General features: G+C 42.8%; 1 protein-coding gene across 6 annotated transcripts in view; it reads left to right on the forward strand.

The window, feature by feature from the left end:
- The window catches only part of FAM227B (family with sequence similarity 227 member B), a 3,234,040-nt gene that overhangs the window by 259,142 nt on the left and 2,948,759 nt on the right, over nucleotides 1-26,139 (forward strand). For all 6 annotated transcript variants that reach the window (XM_078684781.1, XM_078684784.1, XM_078684786.1 and 3 more), the window contains exon 3: nucleotides 11,029-11,269. In XM_078684781.1, the coding sequence (XP_078540907.1) occupies nucleotides 11,029-11,269 (241 nt within the window). The remainder of the gene's footprint in view (nucleotides 1-11,028; nucleotides 11,270-26,139) is intronic.

Consider the following 26,139-nt stretch of genomic DNA (forward strand, 5'->3'; position numbering starts at 1 on the left):
GTTGACACCCTTCTGCCACTACTTGAAATAGCCAGCCACGTTATTTAAGACCTTCCCTCTTTGGTGGTGAGTTTTGTTCCCATTTTTCAAGTGGGTATCATGTACAGGCAATTTACCAGATTCAAAGTGAGGTACCATTGTAAATTCATTCCACACATAGGGAGCCGTGGGACCCCACAAATGACAGTTTGATTTCTCAACTCGAGATTATGTCAAGATCAATACAAAATCACTTTGAATCCATCTTGAGAATTTTGCATTTACATTCGGAATCATCCCTCAAGTAAAGAGTGGCTTCAGAGCAAATTATTCCACAGTGGATCACTGTTTGGCCCTTTGGACTGCGGCAAGGAGGTCAATTTATGGCAAGTTATGCTGGCAAATTATGCTGCTGTTCATGGAATTCCAGGGCGAGTTTGATTTGGTCGACCGTGGGGTACTGTGGAATAAAAGAAAGACCTTTAAAACTCCATCAAATTTATTATTTATGTTCAGCAGTTCCATTCAATAAATTGGATTCAGGTAGACCTGACTAGACATGGAATCCTTTCTGTTAAAATTCATTTGCAGAATGGTCTTCGGCAGGGTTGCGATTTAGCATACTTCTCATTTAGCCGTTTTATTTCAGACCTTCCAAGTAAGTACCTAGAGATAAACCTTTTTCTCTGCAACTCAGAGAATCCCATTTTCAAAGTTTGATGTACGCGGATGACCTTGTTTTAATAGTTAGAGTTTATAAGTACTTAGGCCTTACGTTCTCATATAATTTGAAATTAAATAAACATCATGGATCGCCACGACAAGCTGTAAGATTTTAATACAGGTGATCAGTTGACCCTTTAAAGAAGTCCATTTGGGGAATGGATCACCACAATAAATGTTACTAAAAGATTTTAAATTGGAAAATATCTGGGACCCCCTGAAGAATTGATAAGGCAATTCCTAGATGCGAAGAGTCAGGACGTTTCATAATGCCGACAGGAAGGAAGTGAAGCTACCAGTGCTAACCTATAAAACGGTCACCAGAACCCTGGACCACCTCAAGAATCCTTTTTGAATTTTTGAATATATAGTTTCTAGGAATTTGTTGAATGCACGAGAAAAATAGGAATTTTAAGAACTGGACATAAGTTTGAAGGAAATATTTTAGACTCTTCAATATTGAGCACCTTATCATTGTAATGAAACACTGATGGTAAATAAATAAACTTTATAGCTTTGAATCCGGGTCCGTTAGACTACCACTTGATGGTGTGATTAAAAAGTTTTTTTTCAGGTGTATTGTGGCTTTCCTGACGTAGACGCAGTTTGCGTCGAAACGTGCGTCGAAGACTACCATTTTTCCTAGCCACAGGAAATGTTACAATTATTGTGATCTATTGATATCGGATGTCATGAAAAACGTTGTTTTGTAACTAATATTGTTTTTAAGAAATGAAATGTTATGTTGATTTGTATATATGAGATGTTAAATAGATATTAGCTTTATGCTAGGTCATTTTTTTATTATGTTTGTATTTTGAATAAATATATGTTTTTTAACCTGACATTATTTGATTTTATTGTTATACTTCAGTTGGTCTCTACATTTTCTTGAATTTAAAATAAGCACTGAAAAAATATAGATCAATGACATATGTGTGATCATTTAATTTACTAGGGATTTACTTCTGACTAAAAGATTTTAATACACGTTAGCAGTTGACCCTTAAAGAAGGCTATTTGGGGAAAAACTATCCGGCAGGTGCTTTACAGAGCACAATTTCTGTCTCACAATCCGAGAGGGACCATTTGGATAGATATGTGCACAGATATGTGTCATATAGGGATATGTTAGCAGCTGCCAGGTAGACTTATGACACCTTTAGTCAATCTTGTCTTTCAAGCAAACAGCACTTTGCATGCTGACATTTGTGACTCCATTTTTAGATGTTAAAAGCAAAAACTGCATGTTTCAGAATGCACCATGCTTAGGAAAAAAAGCAAAGACAATCTCACATGGCATGGACCTATTTGACAGCAATGGATATTCGTTACTCCCCCCAAAATTATATAAATAGATTATTTGTAAACATAGTTTACTCTAACCAGATAAATAAAATGTAATATTTTTATTGGCATTTTTTCAAGGAAAACAGCAAAAAGAAATCAAGACAATGAAGTACAGACATTGACACGATCCCAGATACATCCTCTACATGTAATAGTATGGTAATCGTACATCGTAATTGCGCACTGCAAAAAATAGTGATTAAAGCAGCCAGTGTCTCAAGTGCTCAGGTGGTCTCGTCGGCGGAAGGTGCAAGACCCTGTAATTACCACATTTCTACTCAAGTGGGGAGGAGTGTGCAGAAGGGGATGGGGGACTGTTCACGTGTTAGATTCCAAGTCATCATGATTAGTCGTCATCTAAGGGGGCAGTATCGTTCAGGTCAGGGGTCATCAGAGAGGGTCTTCTAGTTATGTATAGGGTCCAGAAGTTTTTGGGTCTGTTGCGAGGTGGTAATAACTCGCTGTAATTTTCTGTTTGAGTGCAACAGTACAGCATGTCCCTGGACCACTGTGTTAACCTAGGCGTCGGACCGCGCAGCCAACAAAGAGCAGCGCATCTCTTCTCTAAGAGGAATGCCATGTCCACTAGATGTCTATGAGTCTTAGGAAGCGGTTTGGAGAATCCCAGTATAGCTCGGATCGGGGCTGGTGATAGTGCCATATCTGTGATTCAGTTAATTTCGGTAAAGACCTCTCCCCAGAAGTGGGCAATCCCCGGACAGCCCCAGGCCAGATGTATGAAGTCCACGTTTAAAACTCCGCATATTTTGCATTGAAGGCTCTCACGCAAGCCATAGCGATGTAATCAATCCGGCTTATAGTAGACCCTGTTAAGGAATTTAAAGTGGACCAATCTGTGACGCCCATTGAGCGAGACTCGCTTGGTGCTTAGGCAACCGTAGAGCCATTTGTCGTCCATCAGTTCGACCTCTAGATCACGCTGAAACGCCAGCCGTGGTTTGGTGTATTCTCCTTCCCTAGCAGACAGTGTAAGGCGGTATATTTTAGATACTAGTTTGGTGGGCGATTGGGCCTTAATAATAGTGGTCAGGGCCAGGACCTCTGGGGGTTCCCCATATCCTCTCCAAGGTGATCCCTGAGAGCGTGCCTCACCCTATGAAACTGGTATTGTGCAAGGGATGACTGTACTCCATCCTCCCCAGCAACATCCCCCCAGGGGCGGGCGGTGCCTTCTGCAAAGAGGTCTCCTATTGTATGTATGTCCAGTGTCCGTAATGCAATTATGACTCCCTTGTCTCTACACGGAGTAAGCCAGTGGCACCAATCGAGATGGGCCACTGGAGCATACAGTATGTTACCGGCTTGTGCGTCTAGTAAAGAATGCCAAACTTGGGTGACTGAGTTCAGAGAGTCCAGTATGCCAGTGCGTCTATCACGAGGCAAGAATAGCAGGGCTGGGGAGGTCTAGGGTCAGCAGCTATGGTTTCGATCTGGATATGTGGTACTTCAGGGGGTCCATGCATCCAGTGATATGCGTGGGAACTTTGGGAGGCTCTATAATATAGTTCTAAGTCGGAAGCTCCTAGGCCCCCCATCATATATGGTAGCGTCAGTATCTTCCATGTAACTCTTGGCTGTTTGCCCGCCCAAGCCAGGTGAATACTCTAACCAAATAATTGGTTGTCTAATCTACATAGGCAGGCTCGATAGCTAAATCGTTAGGGGTTCAAGTGGACAGCTTTTTAACCTTCGATTTAACCAATTCTTTATCGCACTCTAAAGAAAATATGCCTCCAGCTTCTGCTGGTTGTAGTGGGCTTTATTTGTGCCTGTTACAATGTTTAATAACATGATGCACACTAAAGATGTGTCTGTTACTCCAATTCCTATGATGCACTGTCAAGCAACAGTTCTGGGTTCACAAATCATGCCTTATAGTTCAGAGTATGAGTTTTGGTAGTTGGCTCCAAATCCATTTCTGACACGTCAAAGGTAAGATGTTAACAGCCACAGAAACATTGTTGTCTTTTTTGGGAATTCTTTTTTTGTTGCATTTTTTATCAAATGTGATAATGTTTTCATTTTCCCTCTCAATCTTGAACATTTAAATAGATGTTTGCATGCGTTTTGTACCAATCTGTAGTCACCTCTTGTACAAAAAAATGAAACACATATAGTTTGTCTTATTATACTAATACTGCCATTGCTAACAAGGAAAGCTAGAACAGAAATAACCTCATTCTCTGCTGATAAACTAGGCAGATGGCTTATATCAAAATTAGAAAAGCAAAATTCTGCCTTATACATAAGCAAACATATATGCTCTCACGAATGATGACTTGATATTCCGGGAAGACCCAGCTACACACATCAAATCGATCCCAGACACTGACACTTTGATAATTGCTGATGATTTTAATCTCTCCTTAGACCCCAATTTTGACAGAAAGTCTGCTTGTCAATTTAGCTCAAACAAAGCACATAAAGCATTAAAGAAAATCTGTAGTAAATGTAACATGATAGATACATGGAGACTACAGAACCCAACAGAAAGATGCTTCACGTTTTACTGTTTCCCAAAAATTCTTATTCTCGTATTGACTACTTTTTAATTTTGGGCTACGGTACCACCAGGATAGACCACCCGTGTACCACACTTACTATTACAGACTCACCCCTCGACTCAGAGAGCCCTTATGGAGTTCCAATGATGATGTCCTCCCTAATCCACAAAATAAAATACTAATTGAAGAGGCAATTAAAAATTCTCTACTGGAAAACAAGGAAAACAAAATCTTGCACCTCACCCGATGGGAAGGGCTAAAATCCACCATTAGAGGAGTAGTAATAAAAATGAAATCAAGTATGAATAAAGAAGCAAATTGTAAACTACTGAACTTAGAGAGGGATATATCTAAGTTAGAGAAGCTGCATGTATTACAAAATGACCCCTTTACCTTAAATATAATGTTAAAGAAAAAATAAGAATACAACAAAATAATCAACACCAAAGCAGGGGTATAGATAAACAAACAGAAAAGTATGCATATATTTGAAGCTAATAATGCATGGAAATCACTAGCTTCATATCTAAAAAGTACGCTACTAATGCCATTAACGATGATGCCGGTATTGTACATGCTAACCCACACAAGATTGCAGATACATTTAAAGAATTCTACCAAAAACTCGAAGAATCTAACCTCGGTCCATACCATCTGAATAATAAGAAATATTTAGAGCAGATATCGCTTAACACCTTTACTGAGGAAGAAATAATTTCCATTAATGGGCCGATTACTTTACAAGAAATTGATAACGCCATTAAGACAATCGAATTTGGAAAGACCCCAGTTCCTGACGGGTACAATGCTACCTTTTTTTAAAACATTTTCTGACCAGTTAAGGCAACCACTTGTAAATCTTTATGGGCAGTTTGCTTCCACTGGACTAATAACAGGCACTCCAGCAGAAGCCATCAAGACTGTCATACCTAAAGAAAGTAAAGATCCTCTCCTCACCAAAAACTATAGGCCAATCTCCCCAATATACCGTGACCATAAACTGTACGCTATGATTTTAGCTAATTGGGTACAAAAACATATTGCTAAACCTATCCACCTATCTCAGGTAGGCTTCCTCAAACACAGATTATCTAGTGATAATACCAGGATCTTCTGCCATGCAATTGAAAAAGCAAAATTATCCACTTCCCGGCTGGGATTCATTACACTTGACGCAGAGAAAGCATTTGTTAAGATAGACTGGGTTTTCCTACGTATGACGCTTGAAAAGTTTAACTTTGGGGATACCTTAATACGTATGATCACGGCTCTATACATTGATCGACAGCTAAAGTCAGACCAGGGGGGGCAATCTCCTCTAACTTCTCACATAAACAAGGGACTAGACAGGGATGTCCTCTTTCCCCATCACTCTTTCTGTTAGCGATTGAACGGTTCCTTCAGCACTTGAGGGACAATAGGGATATTTCAGGCATAGATTTTGGTAATACAGGTTTTAAAGTGGCTGCTCCTGCTGACGATGTCCGGGTCGTCTCAGAAGATGCTGACTCAGCTGTCCCGGCTCTTATGAAGTTGATACAGGAATACTCAGAGGTCTCTGGGTACACACTAAACAAGGATAAGACAAAGGTCAAGCTACTCATCAACCATGCAGGCAAGGAAATGATAGGAGATACAGGCCTTACGTGGCAACCAGGTATGATTAAATACTTGGGCCTGGAATTTACTAAAAACCTCATCACTACGCTAGAAAAGAATGAAAGTATCGTACTGAAGAAAATCACTGGACTACTGAATGGATGGTCACCAGAATATCTTTCTTGGTTGGGCAGAGTAGAAACAATTCAAATGATGATCACCCCTCTTATCAACTACTTAACTAGTATGCTTCCAATTATATTATCAGAAGACTTCTTTTGGAAAGTGGATAAGACTCTGTGTAGTTTTCTATGGCAAGGGAAGAGACCAAGGTTCTCATTAGTGAAGCTTAAATTGGCTAAAAACAAAGGAAGGGTAGGTGTAACAAAATGTAAAGCATACCAACATTCGCCAGGTACGTCCTCAATGAAATCAAACCATATACAGGTATCATATGAGCTTAAGTGCATTAATCATCGATGACAGTAACAGCATGTTGAGATATATCAAGGGCAGGACACCAAATCAATGAACCTATGATATCAGTGGTCTTAGAACCATGTCTCTACTGTGATATGTTGATTTCTGGCTTTGGTATAGATAAAGCGACTAATGCACACTATGGGAACTAATAAGTGTACAACCGCATTAAAGAAGGTAAAGGAAAACAAAAAGAAAAGGAAAAATAAGAAAAGAGAAGCCAATGATGACCAGTTACAAAGCAAGTAACAATGTGTACCCCAGCCAAGGTTTTGGCGGAACTGTGTCCCAGACAATTTCGCAAAATATTACTGACATTGTGAAAACACTTTTGCTTCTATTGTTAACAGTATTTTTTCTGTTCAAATATTTTTTTTAGGGTTTAGAAAATACACAACAAACAATAAGAAGGCATATAATGATGAAACGTCTTTACAACATGAAGTAATGGATTTTAACGCTGCAGTTGACAAAAAATTAAAAAGTTTACTTTCTAAGTCAGTAAATTTATGAGAAAGAACTACAGATTTACAAATTAGCAAATTAAATGATAAATCATCACTATTATTAAGTATCTTTTTGATAACATCCCAAACTTCAGTCCAAAATTAAAAAAATAAAAGGACATTCAAAAAGCATATGTTTTAACAAACCAACATGTAAATTACAGTGCCAACATTTTGAAGTCGGGAGGAGTTTAGCTTGAAACAATCTCAGTGGAGACCATAGGCAATTATGTAAAACATATGAGTTTGTTTGATAAAGTGAAACAGGTAACCATCCTGAAATACTATTAAGCCAGATAGTTTTCCATGCTTCATAAGGTAAAATTAAAGAAAGCTCATTATTCCAAAATGTTAAAAGCGTATTAATATTGTCATCATTAAATGATGGTCATCTTTTTGTATTATATAAAAACAGCATGAGATAAAGTAGAAAGAGTTCGAATATAAATTGATAAATCTGACTGAACATTGGAAGGTATAAAATGAGGAATTGAATCTAAAATAGAATTGCATAAAAAAATCATCTTTAAATAAATCAGAAGAAAGCAAATTAAGGGGTCCATTAGGATGCCCGCCACCCTGACAGAGAAGTGGACCGCCCGCTAACAGTGCGGGGGTCCCGAAAATGGCATTAGGATGCGCCCGCCACACAGGTGGGCGCATCCTGTATGTTTACCATTGCGGAGGGCGGAGCAGGAATCTCCGCCCGCCGCAATGGTAAAAGTGCACGTTGTGCTTTTCAAAGTGCAACATGACAGGCACCGCCGGGTGCCTGCCATGTTGCACTTTGAAATGCGGGGGGGTACCATAGGTACCCCCCATGTGCACCCCCCAAGCCACGGACTCCCAGGGGGCCCGCAAGGGGGCCCCGCAGGGAGTCTCCGCATGCCTTTCCGTGGCGGCAATGCATTGTGCACAGCCCATAGTAATACGGCGGGCGGTGTCTAAAAGACACCGCCACGATGTTACTGGTTTACACACACCCGCGGTCCCTCCCGCCATCCAAATCTGGCGGGGGGGGAATTGGGCTGATGATGTCAGGCGTATTTTCTCCGCCAGGCTGGCGGTAGCCACTGCCAGCCTGGCCGAGGAAATCCGCCCGACATCGTAATGGACCCCCAAATGTCTCCTTTAAATCATCAAGAGATAAAAGCATTGTTATGATAAATATCTTTAAGGCAAACAATACCAGCCTTAATCCATGAGTGCCAAAATCTAAAATTTTTCGTTATTTTTATATTAGAATTATACCATAATGACATATCTTCAGTAATTGACATGGGTGATTGATAAATGTAATCAAAACATTTAATATTAACTAAGTGGACCCCAAAATAACAGATTTATTGAAAAATATAGATTTATTGGACATAGTTAATAAAGAAGGTAAAGGAAAAGGCTTAATTAAACTCTTTTCTGTAGAAAGCCATGTAGGGGGATTATTCAAATGAGAATGGTAAAACCACAAAGAACTTTGTTTTAATATAAAAGCTTTGTGATAACACAAAAAATTTGGTACACCAAAACCTCCTTGACCTTTAGGTAATTTTAATTTTTTTTATAACTATATGAGGTGCCTTATTGCACCAAAGAAAATTTGTAAGATGCTGATCAATATCTTTATAAAACTTCATAGGAAATTGGGTAGGAATCATGGCTAAGGAATAACATTTGTTTGCTGCTATAGTCATTTTTATGGGCTCCATTTTCCTCCACCATGAAATATGAAGTGAAACCCATTTAGATATTTTATCTTTTATGTAACTTAAAATAGACTAAAAATTTACTGATATCGTAGTTTTCATAGAAGATGAAAACAAAATGCCTAAGTATTTACATTTTTCTCTTTGCCAGATTATATCTTGCAAGGGTAACATATCTGAGGTGCAATGAATATTTATAGGAACACAATTCTGTTTTATTAGTGTTTAATTTATAACCAGAAATCAAGGAATAAGATGAAATAATCTCAAATAAAGGAGGAAGTGAGGAGATAGGATTACTAATAAATAAAGGTATATCATCTGCATATGCTAACATTTTAACATTAACTTATTTGATATTAATACCATGAATATCATTACAATTCCTAATTGAAATAAGCAAATGTTCAATTACAAGAAGAAATAATAGCGGGGAAAGGTGACAACCCTGTCTGGTACCTCTGAAAAGAGAACATTGGTTTGAAGTCTGGCCATTAATAAATAAATGAGCTGTAGGAGTACAATAAAGCGCAGAAATCATATGAATAAATATATCAGCAAAATTAAATGCAAATAAAGTGCAAATTAAAAACTGCCAATGAACTTTATCAAAGGCTTTTTAGCATCCAATGCTAACACTCCTGCCAGTAAAGGTAAAATGGACCCTTATTCAAAACATGCAGTAATGTTCTTGTATCTGCAGAATATCTATTTCTCATAAACCCTGTTTGATCAGGATGGATAATAGAATCTAAAACAGAGGTTAACCTAGTTGCAAGTATTTTAGCATAGAGTTTACAATCTTGATTTAATAAGGAAATAGGACGATAATTGGAAACAAGTGAAGGGTCTTTATTAGGTTTAGGCAAAACATCAATTAACGCTTCAGTAAAAGAACCTGTAGTAGTCCCTGTGGAACTAAAAAAGGTAAATAAATTAAACAAATTAAACAAATGAGGAATACGTTGTGATTGAAATTCTTAGTAGAATTCAGCTGGAATGCCATCCAGTCCTGGGGATTTTTTTTATTTAAGAGATTTAATGGCCAATCGAATTTCATCTTCAGTACTGGGTAGATCTAATTTGGTTTTAGTTAAAAAGGGAATCTTGGGTAATCCACATTTATTTAAAAAAGAATCAATTATAGCCTAAAATTCTGCCATAATTTATTTGAAAGACATTTGAACTAGGGGTGGGTGGTAAACTTTGCTCCTCCGGTGGAGTTTGCGGAGTTTTGCCCACTCCGAGCTCGACTCCGTCTACCGCCGCATGGCTGAGTTTTAACTTGTGAAGCGGCTCGCTAACCTTAAGTTAGCGAGCCAGAAAATCGAGCACTATACTGCCTCCCAGTGAGATTTCTCAATGCGGGTGGTAATTGAAGGTCACTACCGCTTACATTGAGAAAGCTGCCCTCTACGATAAGAAAGCTGCTGCTCTAGTAGAAAATCTGCTTGAGTTGCAGAAAGAAGCATTTCAACTGGCACACCGTGAGGTGCTATTGGTGCTGATTGCAAAGCGGGGTACAAGCTCCAGGCGATAAAATCATTGCGAGCGGCGCGACATACAAAATTCCAACGCTCATGGAACTCCACTACTTGAGAGTTCTGGCCACCCCTAATTTAAACTTGTTCACTCAAACAGAATTTTTTTACATGGTTTGTAACCCCTGTTTCACTTTTGAGAGATGTCCTCTAGTTCTTAAACTGTCTGCTGTGTCAGGGCATGAGAAAGGGAGGGTGATCCTGGGGTAAGGTCCTGCAGCCCATCATGAAGTAAGTGTAATGCAGATACAGCGCTTCACTGGCACATTTTTGTGGCAAAATTCCATCTTTGTAAGGCTTTGAAAATGTGCTAAACTTATAATGACGTTATCTCTCTCCCAGGAACTTGTAAATTGTAAACCAAAAAATACTGAAGTCCCTCTTTAAATAAATATATGCTATAGTTAGACACTCTAGTGAAAACATTTTGCAATATAACCTCCAGACACAAGTATTTTAGCTGGAAGATATTGATCCTTATTGCTGTGAATAAAAAACAAATATTCACCCTTTTTGTGTTTAATGGTACAAATATGAAAGAATTGTGAAAACTGGATTATTGTCTGTGACACTCTGTTTTGCATGTTACTTCACTAAAATGGCTAATGTATCCATTTCATAGAAAGATTGGCCAGAGGATATTATCTTCGAAGACTATGAACCTTCAAAGATGGAAGCAGACACACAATATTCCTTTGATGAAATTTCTGAGCATCTCCGCAAATTTGCCCCAATGCACAGTGAATTCTTTGCAAGCATGGAAATGAAGATAAGTGAACATGAATCGCTCCTGAAGCAATACTATTCTCAATTGTTCATGCCCAAAAGGAGCGAAGACAAACGTGATCCTACACATGTGCAAAGTAACTATACATATTTTTTATTTCTCTTGAAAGTTTATCTTGAAAGATATATTTTTAAAGCCATGGGAAATCTGCCATATTTAAGCATATCCGCAAGGGAGAAGTAGACTTCTTTGCCAAGGTGGCTGAACCTGCCATTAGAAGAGCTGTTTTGTGGGAAAACATTCTGGCTATAAGCCCTCCAATGCCCATCTCTGCTAGCAGACCTGACTCCAGCAAATGTTGGTACTGATAATGTGCCAAGAAAGTGGACATACTTTGTATTTAGTCTCATAGGGTTACTTTCTTTGTTGATTTAGATGATACCTAACTACTTATCGTGTTGGATGGTAATATAGCAGAGATAATCGGTCAGTTCCTGCGCTGCATGGGTGAACACAGTGTGAATGGCGAAGGCACATGTTCTAGTTACTTCAGTTAAGGTTGAAGACACTTGAATTAATCACTGCCTGCTAATACCTATATATACTAGGCTGTCTTCACAAGGGTTCAATAGTCAAGGCATATATTGAAGTCTTAAGATTGATTCAACTGCACCCGTATAGGCATATTTAATTATCCTATAGAAAACTAGCACAATTCATTAGGGTAGCAAAAGTGTATATGTGCATATTTATGTTAAAGCCACACCCCTTCAACGTTGTGAATGATATTTGAAGCAGTTGCATCAGACTGGAGAGGGACATTTAATAACAACTGAGTTACTGCAGTTTTGTGATAGACTTGTTAAGCAGTTGCTTCTGATTCGATAGGTGTTTTTGAAGGGCTGCAGCCTTGTTAAATAATTCAAGCTGCTGATTCGGGCTCGAAAGGGACATCTAATAAATACTTACAGTTGTCTAACTATGTCAAATGCCAAACCAATTGCCCTTGTAAATTTCAATACTTATTTATAGAGTTTTATATAGCGCAAACCTAACCTTTTTGGCTATCAGAGCACTGTACATCAAAAAAAGGTAATATAAATGAGTATACAAACATGTTTATAACAAGATAAGTCATTTGAAACGAATCACAACTATAAAATCAGGATTTGGTATTGGCCACTGAAACAATAAATAGAGTTGCAACATAGAAAATAACAAAAGCTATGTACAAGTAACAAATATTCTCTCGGAGGAACAATGCCCCAAATGGTAAAGGCTAAGTAAGTTACATCATCATTGAGGAAGGAATCTTTTAATTAGTAAAGGCTTTACTTCTTTTTCGAAAAGGGCTGTTAAAGGATTGGACCTAGACTCAGGTAGAAGAGAGTTCCCAATTTTTGGGGCAATCTGAAGAAAGCACACCTGTGGGATTTAAAAAAATAAAATAATTTGTAGGGCTTAAGTAGTAGAGAGCTTGTGCATCATGATGTTCTATACCTGCCACATAAAATGACTTTCTGGGGCAGGTTGGTTGGACTGTTGTGGTGAAGGGCTTTATGAGTCATGTAAGCTCTTTTTAGATAGATCCTTGCCTTATAGGGTAGCCAGTTCAGTGCTTTGAGGCCTGGGGTGAAATGATCACTTCTTTTTGAGCCTGTAATGAGCCAAGGAACTGCATTCAGGACTGCCTTCAGAGACACGTGTTTTGCTTTCCATAGGCCCTCAAGGAATGCACTACTATAGTCTAGTTTGGAGATCACAAATGCTTTAACAGCTGTCTTGAGATCTGCAGTGGAAAGTAAATGTTTTAATTTCCTTAATGTGAACAGTTGGTAGTTGACCCCTCTGGTGGAGGCACTGATGTGATCCTTTATAGAAAGGTCATTGTCCAAGATTAGGGTTTGTGATGAGTTGATGATGTATGGGATACAATTCAAGGCTGTTAGAGGTGAGAGCCATCCTTTGAAGTTAGAGTGTGATTATGTGGTGAGATTAAGAGGAATTCAGATTTGAGTGTGTTAAGTTTGAGGTGGTTACGAGTCAGCCAAGTATTGTTCAGGATGCTTGGTTCTTCAGGTGAGGTGATTTTCACTTAAAGTTCTCTATCATCAGCATACATATGGTAGGGGATGTTTGAGAGTTCGAGGATTTCGATCAGGAGCATTGTGGAACACCAATCATGACTGGCGTCTTGTTAAGTAGAGCATGATTGATCAAGACTCTATGAGATCTGTGGTGTAGGAATAAGGAGAACCATTTTAAAATGGCACAGGAGAGACAAATCTTGCATTCTAGGAGATTCTTAAGGCTCTCTTGTTTGACCGTGTTGAATGTAGCCGATAGATCAAGCAGGATTCATTCTCATTGAGTAATCGCAGAGCAACGTCAACAATGCGGACATTGTGACCCAGCCTGAAACCATATTGGCACTGGTGAAGCAGTTGGAATTGCTTGGTGTGATTGCAAAGTTGTCGGTGCACGCATTTTTCCAAGAGCTTGGCCAAAGTCTGGATGTTGGAAATTGGGCGGTAGTTGTTAGGATTTGACTGGTTGGTGTTGTTTTTTTAAATTTTAAATATTGGGGTAACTTGGCCACTTTTTAGACAAACTGGTATAGAGCGTTGTGTTAGAGAATCATTGATAATCCTACTACACACTAGAGAATTCTGTGCAGCCAGAGAATAGCTTAAGCACTGTGTAATTAAAACCGTATTAAGCCAACTGTGGGATATTTCTACTAGTGAGCTGTGCTTCAAAAAGCTGGTGAGCGGAGGCTCACTGGAACGCTCCTACTTGTGGACAAGGTGGCGGAATATGTGCTCATTGATGTTTAGACTTGGGTGATGGACGGGGGAAATCCTGGGATCTGTGTGATGTTATTGGCCCTTGTTCAGGACTTTGACATAATGTTTAGATGGCCTACTAGCGATTCTGATGGGTATGATCGTTCAGCAGGTTTAGCGGTGGCATGGTTATTCTTTTCTTCTAGGTGTTTGTTGCCGCACTGCTCCTGGCACTGGGACACCGCTGGACGACTGATGGGGGCTGTATTGGGCATCTGTGCTTTATATTGTTTTGGGGGTGGGGATTGTGCTGGGGGGGTAGAGCAGCTACCTATTTATTGTGAATAGAAGGGGAGTGGTGTAGCTCACGTTCCCAGGAGTTGTTCATGGGTGGGCGACAGGCACTGTGCATGTTGGGGGTGGCGGGCGGTTCTAGTCCCATTAAGCAGGGCAGCAGGGAGGGGGGTGAGTTCTCATGGCTGGGGGTAAGTTTGGGTTTCATTTGTTGGGGGGATGCAGTGTTGGGTGTTTTGCAGCAGGACAAAGTGGCTGCTTTTATAAGTTTATTATAGCTGGCATCTACATCCAGATCATGGAAGCGGAATTTCAATGCATTGTCTTTGACGTTAAAGCCCTAGAGGCTGTCCAGACAGACGCTACGGAGGGTTTGCGGTGCTATATATCCTTCATGATTAACATTGTATTATCATCTGAGACAAATGGCGAAAGGTCAGGGACTTAAACTTATTACATGGAATGTCAACGGGTTGGGAGACAAAATCAAGAGAGGTATTGTGCTAAAGTATGTCCACCGCCAGGGGCTTGACTTAGCGCTGTTACAGGAAACCCACTTGATTGGTAATTCTTGCATGGCCCTCAATAAGAAGGGGTATTGAATGGTGGCACACTCGGGTTTCACCACTGGGTCCAGGGGTGTGGGGGTCCTCCTTCGTAAAGGATGCCCCTATGTAATACAAAATACTTTGACGAACCCACAGGGTAGGTACGCAGCTTGCACAGGTATGTGGGAGGGAAGAGTTTTAAGCATTGTCTCTGTGTATGGCCCACCAGGATTGCAATGTTTGACATTGACAGATGTGGGGGCGTTATTGTTGAACTTACCAGTGGGGACCTTGGTTGTGGGTGGCGACTTTAACCTGACGACTGACGGACTACTGGACTGGTCCCCGCCCAGACGTGATTCGGTACACTGCTCACAGTTACGGGATTTTATTAACGTCCTGGGGATGGTGGATATCTGGAGATGGTCGCACCCCCATGACACACACTTTATGTTTCAGTCTGGTGTACATGCCAGTCAATCACGGATCAACTATTTGTTCACACATGCACAACACATACATGAATTTTCTGATTCTGCGTGCTTGGCACGGGGGTTTCGGATCATTCCCCTGTTCTGGCAGTCCTCGGTACACAGCGCACTCCACAACCTGGTCTGAAAGGGATTCAGCCATTGGCATTAAAGATTCCACATATCAAGGAAACCTTGCGGAAGGATACTGAGTATTATTTTTAGAAGTATTTAGGTTCAGTTAAGTCGGCAATTACACTGTCTGCTATGGTGGGGCACAGGGCTGAGCGCAATCGGAGGGTGTTAGAATTAGAAACTGAGATCTTACGTCTTGAAGATGCCATTTCCCAGGGCCCAGATCCTGATGCTCAACACGGCTAAATATTAAACAACAGGATTATAGACAGTTGCTCCTTGAGGACGCCAATAGACGTGCTTTGGCCACCCGGCATCGGGTATACGAACAGGGCGAACGAACCGGCAAATTATTGGCATGGTTGGAACGCAAAGAGCAGTCGGCGAGGTGGGTGCGTGCAGTTAGGGGGCCTGCTAATGACCTGATTACAGACCTTCAGGAGATTGCTGAGACTTTTGCGAACCACTATAAAAATGTATATGGTATTCCACATAATTCACAAGCTTCGATGGCTGCCGAACTTCTTGCTGCTATCGGGGTAACAAGTATCTCTTAACAGGGCAAGGAGGCATTGGACGCTGACATCTCGGTTAAGGAAATTCAGAAAGCAATTCAGGACATTCGCGTGGGTAAAGCGATGGGCCCTAATGGGCTCCCTATTGAGCTGCTCAAACTCATGGCTTTCAAGCTAGCACCGCATTTGCTCAATCTATATAACGAAAGTTATGAAAACGCTCTCCTCCAGGCAGATATCCGAGCGGCAACCATCGTGCTTATCCACAAGCCTGGTAAACCTGTAGATGAGTGCGCCTCGTACAGACCAATATCTCTGATTACAGTGGAAGCCAAAATTTTATCCAAACTATTGTGTACTCGACTGCTCCCCTATCTTGCCGATCTGGTTCACCCGGACCAGTCCGGATTTAGCCAGGTCGCAACACAGTGCGTAATCTGCGTCGAGTACATGGCGCACTGGGCCGTGTAGACACACTGGAGGAAGAAGGGATCTTGCTTGCGCTTGATGCAAAAATAGCATTTGACACCATAGCCTGGGAATATCTGTTTGCAGTTCTTGCCCGCATTGGGTTCGGACCCAAGTACATTGGGTGGATGAAACTGCTGTACACAGAACCCATGGCACATGTTTCAGTAAATAACCATCGCTCCACTCCTTTCCCCCTGTGTCGAGGCACGAGACAAGGATGCCTGTTATCTCCGCTCCTTTTTACCATGGTTCTTGAACCTCTGGCGGTTTGGATAAGGGGAGACCCAGGTATCAGGGGCATCAAATGGACGAATGAACATGAAGACCACATATCACTCTACGCGGATGATATTCTGCTTTATCTTGCCTCGCCGGTGCGCTCACTCCGCCGCGTACTGCATATTTTTCATATTTTCGGGACGCACTCTGGGTACCAGATAAACTGGTCTAAATCCCAGAAGTATCACCTTTGGGGAGATCCCCCACAAAGTCCTCAAGGGTATGATATCCCGGTGGCATCCCAGGGCTTTCGTTATTTAGGGATTTTTATAACTACCAATGCCGCACTATTTTTTTAACAGAATCTGTTGGGGCCGCTACAGAGGTTTAGCTCGGATGTTACTCATTGGAAGACGCTCCCCCTCATGCTGTTGGGACATGCGTCTCTATTCAAAATACTCGCTCTGCCACAATTTCTTTACGCCTTACAAAACACCCCTAACACTGTTCCTGGGACACTTATATTTTGCAGATTGAGGCGGCAGTGACAGAGTTATTGTGGGACAATAAGCCACCTCGGATAGCCACAAACAAGCTCACTATGGGATGGTATGATGGTGGTATTGGGTTGCCAGATATGCGCCTTTACTATCAGGCTTCACAACTCACGGCCAAAAATCAATGGGTGTTTGGGCGACATGATGATCCCAGCTTTCGCACTAACCATTGGCTCATGGGGAAGGGAGGCTACAACAGGGAGTTATACACTAATCATAGGAAATTACGCCTGACCGGCCCTACGGCCCGTACGGTGGAAGTGTGGTATGGGGTGCAGCGGCGGTTGGGTTGGCAGGGGCGCCTAATGAAGGCTACCCCTCTATGGGAACATTATGGGACGACTCAGTACCTCAGCGGGGTTTGATAAATGGGACACGGTCGGAATCTCCACTGTGGGTGATATGTGGGTAAAGGGCAGGAAGGCATCATTTACGGATCTCCAAACTAAATATCAGCTAGCACCGTCAGAAAACTTCCGGTATCTTCAGATCAGTCATGCCATAGACCCCGCACTCCCAAAAGATACCCCCCTTCTGGACTCCTCTCCTCTTCAAGACAGGCTCTTGCTGGATCCTATGGCTCGCACGGCCAATTCCCTCATATACAAGAAACTGATCAATAATCAATAATCGGACCGACCCGATGTTGAAGCTGCGGGCGAGTTGGGAGGTTGACCTGGGAGAAATAGCAGATGAGGACTGGTCGGAGGCAGTGGCCTCACCCCGAGAAGTGGCCATCCCGATGCGACTTCAGTTGGTCCAACTTAAAATTCTCCATAGAGTATATTTCAACGCCACACTGCTATGCCGATTGGGCAGGAGAGCTGATGCACTCTGCCTCCAATACTGTAATTAGACTGGTACATTCATGCATATCCTGTGGGAGTGCTCTCACATGCAACAATACTGGACAGACATCACCAGACAATTGACTAGGACTTGTGACAAACCTATACATCCATCTCCCACACTATGTCTCCTCAACATCTGGGAAGCAACAGACCTCACACAAGCTGAACAATCATGGGCCACTATGGGGTGGAGTATAGCGAAGCGGAACATTGCTCAGAAGTGGGGCGTAGACACAGTACCACAACTGAGAGACCGGGCAAAAGATATGGACCATGCCATGATTGCCGAAAAAACTGTATACAAGGGGAGAGGATGTCCACGGAAATGGGATCATAAATCGGGGCGATGGAATACATTTTGGGATATGTGAGATATGTGTATTGCCTACGGTGGAACTGAAGAGGGAGAGACTGTTGGCGGTTGAGGGAGAGGATGAAGCTACTATGGCGAATAACTTGGACAGTTATGATTAGGGTGGACCGGTAATGTTTCCTGACCTGGGGATGCAGAAATAACCCTCACAATGAATATTTAGATGTTTCCAGAGTGTACTCCGCTGGGCTCCTGCGGGGTTGATGGTTGGTAATGCAATGCTGTAATCTTATGAACAATTGCCAGAGATGTCAATGTAATGTCAATGTTGCTGCAGTTTGATTCTAATAAAAATTGTTTACAAAAAAATAAAAACTGGTAAGCAAATCCATCAATTCACTCCCTATGCTAATGGACATGGCTGGTTTATCTAAAAGAAGGAATGCTTGGCTAGTTTTGAACAATGATAGAATCACAATCCCCAATCTTATTTCCATGTAGGGTACAGTAATAGCATTAAAGAGAAATGTCTAAAATATTGCTTTGTTCTGCTATACTCGCCGCCGTGGAAGAGAATCACAGGCTCAAACAGGTGTAAATTATGCAATGAAAGAGTAGAGTACTTGCCTCACTAATTATGCACCTGCACAGATATGATGTGGGACTGGAGATTGCTCTTAAAAGCATCTTGTAACCAAAGAGGAATCCGCACACCAAGGCAGGCTGTATTGGCCTGCTTCGCCCCAGTTGATCAGCAACTGGTTTGCTGCTTATTGAAGTTCATCAGAACTGTGGAAATGGCAGCTCTACCAACATAACCAGAGTGTCCCTACACTCTTAGGCCTGTTTGCTCCATTACCGATTCTATGCGATCAGCATTTAATTAATTCAAATATATCTCCTTTCAGCATCCAAAACTGCACTAGCAGGAACCAGCTTTTAGAGCTTAGTTGTACACCTCCCTTCTTTGCACCCCTCGTCAGACAGGCAACAATTGTACATCCATTGTACCACTACCTGCCACCCCTAATGAATTTGCACAATTGTTTACGAATGTTTACACAGACAAGGGCCCGGGACAGAGTGAACAAACTGCATTTCGCTGCTAATGAGATTTGAATTTGGCACTCAGCTAGATCCCCCCTGTGTCCTGTTTTATCCCTGCTCTTCTGTACATTGTGTTCCACAGGAATCATTGCATATCCAAGTAACCACTACCTGCCAAATCTTTGTGAATTTGCACAGCAGGGTTTAAAAGTTCACAAAGGCCTGGCATTCACCGAATAAACTGCCCAGATCACAACCGACTGCTAATTAGTTTTTTATCTTGGCACCCAGGTAGTCCAGTCAGGAGCCTTGCTTATCGCACCTGAACCTAGACATTTTGGGGAAGAACTTATCACTGCAGGGGGCTTCTAAGCCAGGGCGGATCAGTTCCAGTATGCAATAAACTGTTTTGTAATTTTAAAACGGGCCAAAATCTCACCTGCGCAGAGCCTGTGTTAGAAGAATCATGACTTGTAGATTGGTACAGCATATATGGTAAATTGTCACTACGGTGCATCTGCTATTGTACTGCTGGCAATGCTTTTTAATCTTAATCACACTCGGCATTTTTATCACTGTTTATGTTTTTAGCTTGTTTCTATTCTGCAATGGTTTTAATTAGCCGTGTAGTAACAATAAACTTGAAAGCTGATATATAAGGTACAGCAGGGAGTGTTTGATCTCGTTGAGGAGCTTGCATGGTAAGAGGTCGTTGAAATAGTTAGACTGTTTCAGAGATGTTAATAGTTTTAAGTTGTCGACTTCATGAAAGGTTTTAAAGATGGAACAAAAAGCATTGTTTTTTGGCTTATGGAGGCCTTGATAGGTGAGAGTTTCACATGGAGTGGTGTGGCTCACTGGTTAGAGGCGGCAGGCCCGGGAGCAGAAGTCGGCCCGGGACCAGGGTTCAATTCCCGACGCGGCAGGGTCATGGACCAGGGTCAGCGGACTCAATAATTCTCGCCTCGGTGCCTACTCTAACCTGGGGTCCCACTTGGCAACTCTGGGCATTAGCTTGCCTAATCTCCACAACGGCCCCATCAACGCCGGGGATGCCTGGCTCCACCTTGGGGATTCCCAGTAGGGACCATCCCACAGGGAAAGCCAGGACGGGTTCCCCAGTGGTATACAGCGCCGGGACGCCCCTTTGCTGGGGCAGCTGTGCGCTTTACAAGTATACAACATTTAACATCCTTTCAGAGATCAGTGTCAATTTGTTTTGTTTTCTCGATAAGGAAGGAGGCAAATACTTCGCAGGTGGGAAGAGTTATATCATCTGAAGAAGTGGATTGCATTTGATTTTTGTATATTTCACACAGTTTTTTGGGGCGATTCTTGGCCTAGCCTAGTTGATTTCGGGAACATCCTGCTTTGGAATTTCTGATATGCCCGTTGTAGGTGCTCAGTCTCAGAAGTTTGAGGTTAGAGAGGGTGTAAGTCTCCAAGACAATTCCGCTAGTCTTAGAGAGCGGCGTTCTGAATTAAGGCTACAGTAAACCATCAATTGGGTTTTTTGATCTGGACTCTCTGTATTTTTTTGTGGGCAATTGCATCCGTGATGTTGGACATGGAGTTGATATAGTATTCAGTGAGGTTTTGCATGACTGATATGTTAATAGGTAGAGACAGGATATTATTACTGTGAGCTGACAGCATGATTGGGTTGATATTTCGGATTTCGCTGACCCAATGTTTGTCTTTCATTGTTTGGCCTTATGCGGTAACGATCCTTTCTTCTATGAAGAAGGTGATGCAATTGTGGGGTGTCCAGTCACATTGTAGGATAGATTCAATTTGGATGGTGTTCTCCTTTGCTAATATTACGTCTAAAATGGCCCCTTTATTTTGAGTTGGGCTGTTTCAGGCTTGATACAAGTTGAGGTCGTAGAGGAAGGAGTTGAAAATATTCCCAAGAAGGTTGTCCATGTCTTTCTAGTGGATTTCTGAATCGGCAAGACAAATCTGGTTGCTGTTTTGTCCCTTATTGGTAGAGATGACCTCCAGGATTTTCTCGTTAAATGTGTGGTTATCTCCTGGAGGGTTGTAGATCATGTGCAGCGTGAAAATTGTGATGTCTTTAGTTGAAATAGTAATCCCCAGATATTCGCAGGAGGACAGTGGCTGAGTATGAGTTTGTTTTATTGAGAGATTGATCCGATGGAAACAGGCAATGCCACACCCTGGACAGCCTGAATGGTTCTAGCAAATGATGTCATGGATGGGAGGGACTAGAATGTGTAATATAGGGGATGAAGATTAATTTAGCCATGTTTCAGTAAATATTTAAAGATTGAGGTCAAGATCGAGGATATGGTCAGCTGGATCAGCAACATGTTTCACTGGTGAAATGCAACTGAGTAATGAGCATTATAGGTAAGTGTGGGCTAAAAATCCGTTTCGCTCGCGGAATTTGCGGATTTTGCGGTCCGCGAATCGCGTGAATTTGCCCACAAATCCGCAATTCGCAAGCTGGGGGACTTTTTTGCTTGGTCGTGCTTCAAAAATACAATCTCGCGCGCGCTGCGTTGACTTACCGTGATTCTGAGTTCGCCGAGTTGTTTTTCCTCCCGGTTTGCGTGCGCTGCGCCATTTTGGATCTAGCTGCGTGATCGCGCGAGACTTTTGGACCGCGAGTACGTCATAGCAGCCCGCCATCTTGCACTGCGAGAGTTTGAGAACACGACTACGTCATAAGGGCCCGCGATCAAGCATCGCGGGAGTAAACAATTGCAAACACGGAGATGCGACGCGCAGCTGACATCCGGCGGGAGATTTGAACAGCTCGCTTTCCCGAACTTGCAAAAATTGCAATTCTGCACAAGAAATCTACCGCAGGCAGCATAAACTTTCTGGAATTGATGATTTGGATCAGAATAACTCCTCAAATTGACATTTGGCTGCACTTTTTTGTGCAAGGAGTCCATTTTTAGGGGGGGGAGGGCCCAAGAGTCTCCAACTTCCTGTTCCTGTCCAGCAGGCTCCTCCCAGTGCTTTGTCCATGTCCTGGTCACTTTTCATTTGGATCTGGAGCTGGAAGGATTACTTTTTGTGGCTGCTGCTGGATATTTGTATTTGAGGACTCTTTGTTTGGATCAGTTTTGGATTACTTTTGGATTTGAGATTTTACAAGTAAGTTGGTGTTGTTTGTTTGGGCCATTGCAGTTGCTGCAACTACAATTTTTAACCTTTTTATAACTTAAAAAAATATATATTGTGGGTAGGCACAGTATCCAGTAGGCCCAGGGTTAGTCATGGGTGCATGATACAACTGTTTCTGTGAGTTTTGTTGAACTTAAATATCATTTATGTCATGTGGGTGGGGGTCAAGGGGCCATTTTGAAGCCAGGCAGTGTGTTTTGTGCCATAGGCCTGCACCCAGTCTGCCCTGCTTTCATTCATTATGCCCAGGGGTAATCAGTGGTGTATGGATCAAGGCTTTCTGTGGGGTTTCCAGAATTTAAACATCATTTAGGGCATGGATGGCATTGGATTGTGGTGATTTTTGTGTGTTTTTCAATTTTTTGGGGTGTTGTTGGGGCCTGGCCATGTGGGTGGGGGCCATTTTGAGGCCTGGTCCAGGCAGGGCCTAGCCATGTGGGTGGAGGTCAAGGGGCCATTTTGAAGCCAGGCAGTGTGCTTTGTGCCATAGGCCTGCACCCAGTCTGCCTTGCTTTCATCCATTATGCACAGGGGTACTCAGTGGTGCATGGACCAAGTCTTTCTGTGGGGTCTCTTGAATTTAAACATCATTTAGGGCATGGATGGCATTGGATTGTGGTGATTTTTGTGAGTTTTTCGATTTTTTGGGGTGTTGTTGGGGCCTGGCCATGTGGGTGGGGGCCATTTTGAGGCCTGGTCCAGGCAGGGCCAGGCCATGTGGGTGGGGGTCAAGGGGCCATTTTGAAGCCAGGCAGTGTGCTCTGTGCCATAGGCCTGCACTCAGTCTGCCCTGCTTTCATCCATTATGCCCAGGGGTACTCAGTGGTGCATGGACCAAGGGTTTCTGTGGGGTCTCTCTTCTATTGATGTAAACATCCATTTTTGATTAGAAATAACTGCAGTTTATATTTTTGGTCTTTCCGTTTTTGGGTGTGTTGTAATAATAATAAATGCCTAGTTGTAAACATTAATTGAAGCACGACATATGCAACATTTATTTAACTGATGTTCCTCTGGCTTCCTTTGCTTTTAGGTGTAGAGAACCACGAATCATCCTCATCATTCATCATCAGTGCCAGGAAGAAGTGTCAGGTGTGGCCACAGACAACTCTGCAACTCGTGCAACTGCGGCCTGCTGTTCTGACATCTGAAGAAGATGGGCCAAAAGAAAGGTGGCCGTAGCCCCTATACCAAGAAAGTTGCCAGTGCCACTGCCAGTAAGAAGCAAGTGGCGCCGGCACTTACCAAGGAGACTGGTGTGCCCACAGACACTTTTTTTGGGAAAAAAAAACTACGCCTGCAGCAGCGGTGTCCGCCGGGGACCAAGCTGGGAGCAGCACCTGAGATTCATTGGTCTCAGTGCCACCACGCCAAGTTAGGCTCAAGGCCTTGAGTGCCGCAGAGGCAGCCACTTTAATTGCTCAATCACCATCGAACAGTGATGTTGGCGTTGACTCATCGCAAGAAAGTGGCATCCAATCAATGCATGGTGTATTTCATCTGACGAGTGTTCAACCACAGCCGCAACCACAACCACAGGTGCAACAAGGAGAGGCGCAAGGAGAGGCGCAAGGAGAGGCGCAAGGAGTGGCGCAAGGAGTGGCGCAAGTAATGGCCCAAGAAGTGGCGCAAGAAGTGGCGCAAGGAGTGGCACAAGTAGAGGCGCATGGAGAGGCGCATGTAGAGGCACATGGAGAGGCACAACTGCCCACAATGCTTGTTCCTCCAGAAGTAGGGGCACATCAGGAAATCGAGATTCAAGTGGAGGTATCATCCGAGCAAGCCACTCCGCCTGATGATCCATTGTCTTCCAGATCCCCAGCAAGACAAAGGTCAACCAGGGCTAGTACATGTTTTTCTTCATGCCCCCTTCCTTCTGATGATCTAGATGTTGATTGGAACCCACCAATGCAGTCTGAGAGGGAGGCACGTCATGAGCTGACAAAGGTAGATAAGCCTAAAAGGAAGGTTCCCACAAGGCTTTCACTTATGGGTGATGACGACGAACAAGAAGTAGAAGTGGTGTATTCTGCTGCTGATGAACAGTCTGACGATGACGACCCAGTCATCACAGTCGTCACTCCAGCCCCAGCGGGCATGCAGCCGACAGACATTTTGACCCCATCCCGAATTGCTGCTGAGCAGGATGTGGGCGGCCTGGCACTGGTACCACCACCAACACTGGTAACTACTATCCGCACACGACCTGCAGCTTCCATATTTTCTCCTCAGAAGGGCCGGCAGGGACCTCCATCCAGCTCAACCACCATTACCTCAAGTAGTGGTGCTGTAAGTGCACAACAGAGTCAAATTCAGACACACCCATCCTCCACTTTATCTGGCATTGAAAGTAGCACCTCCACCACCACCAGGAATCTCCAGTCCCTTTGTTCGATTTGTAAACAAGTAGTTAGTCGGGTAAGCTTGGTACCAACTATGGTACAGGAGGCCAGAGAGGTCATCTCAAAAAACACCACATTATCCAGTGGAGGCGCACCAGTAACATCCGGAAAGCCAAAAGTACAAATCCAAATGTAGACATTGATATTGCATCTGATGACGAAGAGGAGCTGATCATACACACAGTACCCCTGGCAGCAGCACTGCAGTGGTAGCGCCCGCACCCTCCTCTACCCCAACAACATCAAGGAGGCACAGTAGTCTGGTAGAGACACCAATGCAAAAAAGTACATCAATGAGCCTAACTGGGTTGAAGAGGTCTGCATCCTCATCACGTATGAAAACGGTCCAGACCACCATTAAAAGCATGTTTTGGTCGAAGGCGCCATTTGAACGCAACCACGTTCTGTATAATGCAATGCTAGCTAAAATGTTAGCGCTGGACCTTCTCCCTTTTTCTTTCGTGGAAGGGGTGGGTTTTCGACAATTTGTGGCAACAGTCTGCCCTAGATGGAAGGTTCCTAGCCGGTCCTATTTTGCCAGAGTTGCGGTTCCAGCACTACATCAAGATGTGCTGGAGGTGATTGGGGCAGCTTTGCAGAAGAGTGCTGTGCACACTATCCACCTGACAACAGACATGGGGACCAGTTGCCAAGCCCTTGATTACATGTGCATCACTGCACACTGGGTCTCTTTTGCAGGGGTTAGAGAAAAGATGTCTGCAGGTGTTGACCCTGCCACAATTTTTCAAGCTAGTCGGAAACATGCAACAGGTGCCATGTTTGCCATGGAGAAATCTCATACTGCAGTAAACATTTTGGAGTAGTTTAACAGTAAGGTCTTTGAATGGCTGCATCAAAGAAAGCGCATGATTGGTTATGTTTCCACGGATAATGGCAGTAATATAGTTAGGGCCATGAATGATGGTGGCTATTTCAGAGTGCTGTGTTTGGCGCACAGTATTAACATTGTTGTTCAAGATTTCTTGAAAAAAGAAAACACAGTCAGCAAGTTACTGTCCACCTGCCGAAGAATCTGCACACATTTCAGCCATTCTTTTAAGGCCCGGAAAGCAGCTGAGAAAACTTCAACATGACCGTAGAGTGCCAGTCAGAGGACTCATCCAGGAGGTGGTAAAACGTTGGAACTCAACCTTCTACATGCTTGAGCGTCTGTCTGAGCAGTGCTTGGTAATCAATGAGTATGTCTTTGCACTGGGTTCTTCTATGAAAGACATGAGG

This window comes from Lissotriton helveticus, chromosome 3_2, assembly GCF_964261635.1.
Source record: "Lissotriton helveticus chromosome 3_2, aLisHel1.1, whole genome shotgun sequence".
Lineage (NCBI taxonomy): Eukaryota > Metazoa > Chordata > Amphibia > Caudata > Salamandridae > Lissotriton > Lissotriton helveticus.